Source organism: Gigantopelta aegis, chromosome 3 (genome assembly GCF_016097555.1).
Source record: "Gigantopelta aegis isolate Gae_Host chromosome 3, Gae_host_genome, whole genome shotgun sequence".
NCBI classification, from domain to species: Eukaryota; Metazoa; Mollusca; class Gastropoda; order Neomphalida; family Peltospiridae; genus Gigantopelta; species Gigantopelta aegis.
In genome coordinates this window covers 30,992,837-31,002,742 of record NC_054701.1, presented here as the reverse complement: position 1 = coordinate 31,002,742, position 9,906 = coordinate 30,992,837, and the positions used below count along the sequence as shown (strand labels likewise).

The 9,906-nt window shown below is 39.0% G+C and overlaps 1 protein-coding gene across 1 annotated transcript; it reads right to left on the bottom strand.

Annotated features, from left to right (window-relative positions):
- Positions 1–1,467: 1,467 nt before the first annotated feature.
- On the bottom strand, positions 1,468–7,151 carry LOC121367881. The gene is made up of 3 exons (XM_041492325.1): positions 6,808–7,151; positions 5,808–6,008; positions 1,468–2,900 (listed from the first exon to the last, which is right to left on the bottom strand). The coding sequence occupies exons 1-3, from the start codon at positions 6,887–6,889 to the stop codon at positions 2,086–2,088; spliced, it is 1,098 nt and encodes a 365-aa protein (XP_041348259.1). The 5' UTR covers positions 6,890–7,151; the 3' UTR covers positions 1,468–2,085.
- Between the last annotated feature and the right edge of the window lie 2,755 nt (positions 7,152–9,906).

Sequence of the window (9,906 nt, the reverse complement as noted above, 5' to 3'; positions counted from 1 at the left end):
CTTCATTAAGCCATACATATCACATCCACAGGACAGACACGTTTGTTTTGTTTAACGACATAACTAGAGCATATTGATTTTTATTAATTATCTGCTATTGGATATCAAAAATTGTTTTTAATTTTGATATGGTATTAGAGAGGATACCCGCTGTACATTTGTCCATCAGTAGCTTTCATATGTACCATCCCACAGACAGTACAGCACATACCACGGCCTTTGATTTACCAGTTGTGGTGCACTGGCTGGAACGAGAAATAGTCCAATGAGCCCAACGAAGGGGATCGATCCTAAACGCACTGCGCATCAGACAACGCTTTACCACTGTGCTACGTTCCGCCCCTGCCCCAACACGACAAAGGTCAATGGTTAGTAAATGTTTTGCGTCATATTTGCTTGCTTGTAAAGGTAATACGTTTGTTTTGTTTAACGACACCATTAGAGCACATCGATTAATTAATGATCGGCTATTGGATGTCAAACATCTGGTAATTACGACTCACAGTTATCAGAGGAAACTCGCTACATTTGTCCATTATCAGTAAAGGATCTTTTACATGCAATTTCCTACAGACAGAAAAGCTTTTGACTATTTGTTGTACACTGGTAGGAAGGAGACAAAAACAGCAGTTGAATGGATTAAAAGCTTATAAAGCCATGACCCCTGTTGGTTGGGTCCACTGGCCTTTCCAGCCAGTACTTCACATCTGGTGTAACAAAGGCCGTCTATGTCAGGTCAGGTTAGGTCAGAGGGTTTTACGTGCACATTCAGAGCAAGCTGTTGTAGCGCACGCCTGTCCAGGACAGAAAAGGGTTGGGGTGGGTAGGAGAGGGGACCGCCCGCACTGGCAGGTGCAAGAGAGCACCGGCAGCCCGACCGGGGTCGGTAGCGGGCGGGGAGTCATGTATGTACAATCAGGTCTGCATATGAATATTCCTTGCTGTTAATCGGAAAGTTAAAAGTAAATAGCCCAGTGGGTCCACCGACGGGGCTCGATCCTACACCGTCCGCGCATCAAGCGAGCGCTTTACCACTGGGCTACGACCCCACACCCCACCCCCACCCCACCACCACCCCGCATTTGGATGAATACTGAAACTTGAATCATTATTAAGATAGATAAAGTCGCATGCATTATTGTACTTATGTTTAACAATTACCAAAGACAAAACATGATTTTGTCGGGAATATGGATTCTGACTCCAACCAAAAGCAATAGAATTCGTTTTTAAAAACAAAAAAGAACAGAACAGACCCCAAACGTATTAAGCATTGTTGTATTATGATGCGAAGGAATCGAATGCTCTTTCTAGTCCTGATCCGATCCAAAGAGCAAAACAAATCCAGATCTCCCCACCCCCCACCCCACCCCACCCACCATTATACCTTATGCCAACATTTAGGAAAACCCCTGCAAACGGACATAGTGTTAGACTTTGTGTTAAATGGTATGAACAAACTCATTGTTATGTATTGCACATTAGTTTAATTTCAAGTATATGAACATTGGATGACAATGGATATATAACCATACAAAAATAATCAATATACATACCAAAACACTCACGCATATATATACAAAGATGAACGTATTAAAAAAATAAACTGGACTCGAACACATGGACAGGCAAATTGAGATTGAGAATATGTAAGTATGCATGTATGTATAGATGTATCAATATCTATATATTGTATGTATGTTAGGTTTGATAGGCACATACATATATATTAACGTAGTGGCACAGGGAATAAAATCCTTTTTGACTTCACAAATTGTCTCTGATGTCAGGGACTCGGACCTATGACACCGAATTTCCAGCATTTCCCAGACCACTACAATAACCTCTCAGCCACCGAAACATTTTTTTTTTTGAAGTGTGTTCAGTTAATTACGCCATCACCCCTTAACGTACATGGTATGTAAGGACGAATGCATGCATGTATGCGTCTGCAGTTTATTAGACATCGAGGTAAAGAATTGTTGGATGTATTGTGCATTAATGTCAACGAAATCGTCCAGATAAACCTGGAACACGAACAAGGTGTGGATTTCTCAATCTTCGTTCACTTTTCTCTTGAATCTATCACTTGCTTCCTGCCTGCACCGCCCCACGCAGGGGTCCACTGACCTTGTTCCCGCCCCAGAACCACGTGTCTGATTGTCGCGTGAACACCAGGGGATCGGATGGATTGTTCGTGGCAGGACCCACAGCTGGTCCCTGGCTCAAACCCAGGGCAACGGGTTCTGAGCCATCCTGCGGTTTACCAAATCCTGGATTAATTAATGGTCCACCGTTGATGGGAATAACTGGTCCTGTTGGCTGAATGATAGGGTTGCTGGGACCCACAGGGGTGTTTATGAAGCCAGGATTGACTGGTATTATTGGTCTGTTTATCGGTGGGTCAATGGGACCATTATTTATCGGCTTGGGTCCGTTAGTAATAGGGTTGAGTCCATTTAATCGTGGGTCTATCGGACCGCCATTTATAGGGTTGAGTCCATTAATTCGTGGGTCCCTGGGCCCGTTGAACTGTGGGTTGATACCGTTTATTCTAGGGTCCATGGGGCCGTTGATGATTATCCTGGGTCCGTTGATACCTGGATTTACTCGATTGATGAAACGTGGGTCCGGAATCGGAAAACCAGTGTTTGGGTTGAACACTGGACGCATGCCACCAGTTCCTGTAAACGTCGGGTTTCCTGCTGCCATATTTTGGTTGTACTTGGTGTTGATTCCTCCTGTTCCAGTTACGCGATGATTATGGACCACTGGTCGGTTACTGTACACGTAACTGAAGGCGTACGAGTTCCCATTTCGAACTACATTCCACTTCACATTGCCGGGGCCTGACCCTGAAGTTTGTTGGTAAGGCTTTGAAGAGATTTGTTGGTTTTTGACTGAAACAAATAATATAATCATGCAGTGGGTACGATAGGAAGAACAAAGGTTTAAAAAGAAACATCATCTGCAGTGGAACCTGCTGTAAAGGACACTTCAGATCCACGTCAGTTGACCTATAAAAGGCAGAGATGCCCGGATTACGTGATTTGTAATATGATTATGGGGCCACTTGATATTGAGAATAGAAACCCACAGATGTCACAATGGCTATATCTACCTAATAACAGCAAAGTTAAAGTGTATCTTGTTAACGACACCACTAGAGCACATTAAGTAATCATCAACTATTGGATGTCAAACATCTGGTAATTTGGGGAAAAAACACGCTATATTTTTTTATTAACAGTAAGGTATCTTGTATATGCACTTTCTCACAGACAGGATAAAACACAATCACGCTACGGTCATTGATATACCAGTCGTGGAGCACTGGTTGGGACGGGGGAAACCCAGTTAGAGAATGGGTCCACCTAGAGGATTCGATCTTCCGACCCAAGCACATTTAGGCTAGCATTCTACTGAGCTAAATCTCGACCATTAACGGATATGTTATACACCTTTCCACAGACAAGACAGCATATACCACAGCCTTTGATACACTAGTTGGCGTGAAAAACCAACGAGTCCTCTTTTTGTCTCTCTCTCTCTCTCTCTCTCTCTCTCTCTCTCTCTCTCTCTCTCTCTCTCTCTCTCTCTGTGTGTGTGTGTGTGTGTGTGTGTGTGTGTGTGTGTGTGTGTGTGTGTGTGTGTGTGTGTGTGTGTGTGTGTGTGTGTGTGTGTGTGTGTGTGTGTGTGTGTGTAAAACGAGCTCTCCACCAGTAAGGCAGACAGGTCATGTGCTGACGTCTCGCTTTACGTACATGGTGGCATAAACATATACTAGAAATAAGTACTAAAAGAGAAAAGGTTATAGGCTTTTGCTCGGGGCTAAATTTGCTCGTTTGTTAATGATGAATGGCTGTGTTTGGACAAATGGACAACTTCTCAAACATGGCATGTATGACACATGGTCTACATAATGGGTCGACAGCCCCCCCCCCCCCCCCCCCCCCCCAGCAACGAAGCTGGCCTGGGCTATTCGTTTTCAATAATGAATAGAGTAATGGGTTTTTTAAAATGATGAAGAAAAAAATGTTTTTAAAAAACTAAATATTTAAGAAATTTAGTATATCCTCCTTCAGTGTCGGCTTTCACCGGATGTAAGTGACTCATCTATCGAACTACTACCATTCCTTCCTCTATCGTTTACATGATATTAAATCCAGTACCTTATTAACTTTTATAAATTATTTAATTTTAAATATACTTAATAATTAATGTCTTTATATAGGAGGAAAATAATGATTTGAACTTGAAATGTACCTGGTTTATATGTTTATTATCCTGAGACAGTGACAGATTTTTCGTCGCATTCAAATTCTAACCAGTTTGCGTGTGTACTTGCCCATTTCTCGACAGTAGCTTTTTTGGCCACCGCGGCCATGATTGTAATAAGTTCTAAAGTAGCTTGGTCGATGGTAGTCTCTAAAATTGTAGTCGTTTTTGAAAGTCGCGACACTCGGAACTTCTCGGCTGATTCCATCGATAAATAACCGTATGTTCAACCAGTAGTTGTTTCCTAACGTTGGCTAGACTAGTTTTTACGCTACATGTTAAACCGAATGACCAGTCCGAGAGCCAGTCCAAATAGCTCAGGACGTTTGCATTGCTCGCTGTCGCTGAACTCGGATTTGAAAAACCGTAATCGGCCGATGTGATGGCCTCAGACCACAATTAATTTCGCTATATGTTTCTATATAGCCTTAGTGGCTATAACATTTTTATTAATATCAGCAGGCCCGTGAAGTTTTGTATGTACCTTTGCCTGCATGGGGGACACATACCCTGAAAAGGACAACCCCTGTTGTCCAGCTCTTTCTCCCAGCATATTGGTTTAAACAGACACACCCTCTAAAACAGGCCGGAGTACACCCATTTTACACAAAAAGCACTACTTTTGCATGGGCCGGAATTACCACAAACAAGTCTTCAATGTCAACAAGTTACACATGTTTACAAACTACATGCTATCCCCTGTCACTTCAGTCAAACAGTTGCCACTTCATAGCTGTCTGCCATGAAATAATCACAGTCAAACAGCAGACTACTTGCGCGGTGAAACTTCCGGATGGGAAGATAACTGTAATCTGAGGCCTGGTCCGAATGAGTTTCGAGAATGTTGTTGGTAGATAATTCTGCCATTATTGGTGTGCGCACCAATGTAACTTGGCCGCGTCTACGATGTCGATACAAATATAGCAATGTTTTAAATATTTTAAATTCTTCATTTGAAATGCGGAAAACGCGCGACAAACGCGAATTCTGGGATATACCGGAAACAAATTTTAGAAACCAGATGGAAAGCAAAACCTGCTTGTGAAACGGTTTTTTGGAAAGCATTTTGTGCGCTTTGAGCGGCAATTGCCGCCTTGCCGCCTGCCAAATTCGAGCCTTGAAAATTATATTAAATAGTTAATAAAGGTACAGTTAGCCATTTGCATGGTGAACACGACAATAGATACATGGTCCTTATAATGCAAATCTTCTTATGGTCATGGAATTCTAACCGATTGTGTAGTCGAAAGTTGATCGGATGGTGCCAACCGATTATAAGCAATGATCGATGATGAAATCTCAACCGATTCCCATCACTATCGGCTCCCACTCACAGCGAGTTTTAACGACTTACTGGGTAGGTGTAAGGCCACTACACTCTCTTCTCTTCCACTAACCACTAGCAAGTAGCCCACTGTCCTGGACAGACAGCACAGATAGCTGAGGTATGTGTGCCCAGGACAGTCTGCTTGAACCTTAATTGGATATAAGCACGAAAATAACTTGAAATAAAAATTACTACGTCATACCTTGATTGATAAACTGGTTCTGGGGAACTTGGTTTTCATACTGATCGGCCCTCTGTTCGTAGAACGATCCGTACGTCAGAGGTTCGTTGCTCTCTGAGATGCCAGGAACTGGCGCTTGAAATTTCCTAGAGTCATAGATGGTCTGTCCTTGTCTTAGAGCGTTATTATACATCGTCCTCATGTTGAAAGATCGTTTGTTTCCTGTCAACAACAAAACACGTCATACAGAGACAGAAGGCAACAAATGTTTGTGGAATTTCAATTGAGATATATGAATAATGAATAAAAAGCTTTGGCGTCTTAAATGTTCGTCTTTGTTTTCAAAATAATAGTTTATAGGTCGCCATGAATAATGGTAATTTGAATCATATTTATAGACATGACTCGTTAAGTTATTTTGAGATATTATGGTAATGTAATTGTTCACAAAATCTAATTTTTAATGATAAAATATTGTTTTAAAATATTTCTTTGGCTGCTATTAGGTTTCAGAATGTATTTTATAATTCTAATAATTAAGCTTGCATTTTGGAATACGTATTTGTACAATAGTAACAAGTAAAATATATGTATAAGCCCCTATCCTTCTCCACATACATATGCATACAAATGTTTTGAATTACTATTTAAAATACTGTTATTAATTCGTGTACTATAATATAGCAGCCTTGTACTGGAATAACATATATATTTTTCTGTACAAAATTTTACTTTTTAAATCATTTTAATTGTTTATAATAATCCACATAACTTTTACAACCATGTTCCAATTTCCTGAAAGTGACATTACTTCCAGATACACACATGTAGTCAAATAAATATCAGACAATTCAGTCACACTTTAAACATGTATAGCCATTTAAACTGAACAAACAGCGTCTTAATTCAAATGTATTTTAAAAGGTAAAATTGTACAGTAATAATATTGAATTATATCTATTTACGTAAAGAAAAGCATATTGTATTACATGTACTAGTATATCAATAAAACCATACTCACTTGATTTGAGAGAAGAAAGAAAATCCAATCCCATGGCAACGGAAACGAATGCTAGAATCCATAATAAGCTTAAGTGTCGCATCTTTCCGGTTTTTGTTTTTTTAAACTTGATATTTCAGTAACTCTGTTGCTATCCTCTGTGTGTGTTTACTCTCAGGAAGAGCAGCCTTTCATTTTATACACTATCAACTCTTTTTTCCCTGTCAGGTATTTGATTAATGGCCTCAAGATATGCGTGCTTCGTTGTGCCTGTGACGTAAAATAACCTACCTCCTTTCTTTTGGTTTTTCTCTCATCTCTGTTGATATAAAACAAAGACTCCGGAAACAGATCCGTACTAAAATGATTGATTAGTCGTCGTGTAATCGTTGACTGGCAGCTGGGACCTCCCCCTACGTCACACTTCACGGAATAGAAGCGTATTTTGTGGTCTCCATAACCAAAGTAACTGCCCGTACCAATACACTTTACTAAGGGGAATTATATTACCGGTAATGAAGATACATAATGACCAAAATCGTAATGGTAACTGCACCTGTATTTCACTGGTACGGCGGCGTAGTTCTAAAGAGTAATATAATAAGAAAACAATACTTAATTGCCTAAAAGTTGCATGTGTTTTTTTGTTTTTTATTAACTGCGTAAGACATAAGACTTACATTGCTGATAGCAATATACTAATATTTTTCTCAAATTTTGTAGACCTTTTTGTGATCGTAAATGTAATATTTGGCGTATAATATTTAAATAATTATTTGTTTTTCTTCTGTTTTATAATCTATAGACTACTGTGAAATATTTGGTTTTGCCAGTGCACCACGATTGGTATATTGAAGGCCGTGGTATGCAGGCACGGTGGAAGGAAATAGACATTGCAGAGGTGGGGGGGGGGGGGGGGGGGGGCTGACTGAGATCGAGGGCGCAAAGCAAAGTTTTTAGGGAGGTTTGGAGATATGCTCCCCCATAAAATTTTAAAACTAGATGTCCTCAAATTAAATTTCCTGCAATCTATAAGTAAAATTCATCTCTGCCTTTACTACCATTAATATATTTTATTCAGAATTATTAGCTTCGCCGTGCTTGGTATGTGCTGTCCTGTCTGTGGGATGGTGCATATAAAAGACCTCTTGCTAATAATCGACAAATGTAGCGGGTTATTTCTTCTCTAAGACTACATGTCAAAATTTCCAAATGTTTGACATCCAATAGTCGATAATTAATAAATGTGCTCTAGTGGAGTCGTCAAACAAAACAACCTTTAACTTTTGCCACAGGAAGGGAATCACATTTATTTAGTATGGCCTTGATATACCTGACGGGAAGCAATGCACTAGCTTCGCCGAAGGGTATTGAACCTACGACACATTATACGCAGGTATACGTCTTTGACAAAGCGTGCATATCATAATGTTTTCATCAAAACGTACCTGGAATTGAGGTCCAGCTAGCCTTGGGTGAGTGGCAGTCATCTTCTCCTCCAAGAGGTAGGGATTTACCAATGTCTGCCATCACCACTTAATTTTAAAATTATTTCTTGAACTTCGTCTAGTTATAGTTAAATCACCGGTACGAATTTGATTAATAACACTGGATAAACAAAAATCGCCTGCTCCTAAGGGTAATGCAAATGTTCTTGACTAAATTTGGGCCGCTGATTTAACGTACGCTAATGATATTGTCATTGATATATATTTTATTTTATAAGAAAATTATTTCTAAACTATATAAGGCTACTTATCTATTTCTTCTTCCTTTTCTTCTTATTTTTGGGGTGGGTGGGGGTGAGGGGTGGGGGTTGCAAAGGGGTCTATTTTTTTCAGTGACCATTGCATACTGAACATAAAATTCATGTTCACATGGTAAAGTGTCGTAATATAGTTAGTGGTTGATAGTTCACATATTAACTACTAATACACACACTATTCAGGAAGAAACCTGACAGCACCCCCTTTCAACAGTGTTAATTCCGGTTAAGTACGTAGGTGCTGACGAGTTCTTCGTGTAGTGTGTATATTAATTATTAAAATGTCTAATTCATATAAAAACAGCTTTATTCCTAATACTTTGGAGTTATGGAATGATCTAACAGTTCAACTCAAAATTAACCATGTCTGCATACCTATAAAAAAAACAATTAATAAAAAAGGGAAATCCCAATCCTTCTTCTGCTCTCTATCTTTATGGAAATCATAAATGTAACATTATCCATTGTCCGCTTCGTAACTTTGCTAGCAACCTAAACTATCGTTTATTTTTAAGCCATCTTTCTGATAATCCAAGCTGTACATCCAAGCTGTACATGTAAAAATAACTGTGAAGATAATTTTCATTATTTTTTTTATGTCTGCCCTCTGTTCATCAGACAAAGATATGATTTAGTTGCATTCTTAAGGAATTACCTTGATATCTTAGACATTGATCTATTATTATCCGGCTCAATAAACCTACCAATTGAAGAAAACTATTTCATTTTTAAAGCAGTACATAAATATAAAGCTGAAAGAAAGAAATTCGAGTTGAACCAACTTATTATTCTGATTTTTACTGCCCCGTATAAGGTTTAGCTCCAACAATAGGATCATCACTATCGTAATTTTTCTCGACTATCCCATTTCTATTCTATCTACTCTCTACCTTTTATTACTATATATTAATAAATATTAATTATGTTAAATACTTTATGCCATTGGACATTATGTTATTATGTTTTATATATGATTATGAATATTGATTATTGTCAATCTGATTAACATCAGCTCCACTGGCCTATACTATATTGAAGACCCAGTGGAGCTGATTTTAATCAGATTGGATTATTGTCTGATGTCCATCTTGTTTAGGAGAGCACTTATATAGGCTCTGCCTGTTGTGCAATCCTTTTGACTTTTTTCTGATCAATGAAATATCTCAAAAACAAGATTAAAATATCTTCTTTTTTTATCAGCGAACTCCATAATGATCAATGTAATGGTATTTGCCATTAAACATAGTGTTATTTTTGTATTAGAGTGGGAATTTTCGTGTTTTCGCTATAGAGTTATCTCTGACTGAGAGAGCGATAATACTTGTCCAAATGTCCATCTGGCTCTCAAAAGGCGG

What these genes read in the sequence shown, in the direction of transcription:
- LOC121367881 (XM_041492325.1), bottom strand. Translation starts at nt 6,889, where the DNA reads ATGCGACACTTAAGCTTATTATGGATTCTAGCATTCGTTTCCGTTGCC. An exon ending in TCTTTCTTCTCTCAAATCAA is followed by an intron (nt 6,009 to 6,807) that starts GTGAGTATGGTT and finishes TGTTGTTGACAG; the next exon opens with GAAACAAACGATCTTTCAAC. An exon ending in GAACCAGTTTATCAATCAAG is followed by an intron (nt 2,901 to 5,807) that starts GTATGACGTAGT and finishes TATTTGTTTCAG; the next exon opens with TCAAAAACCAACAAATCTCT.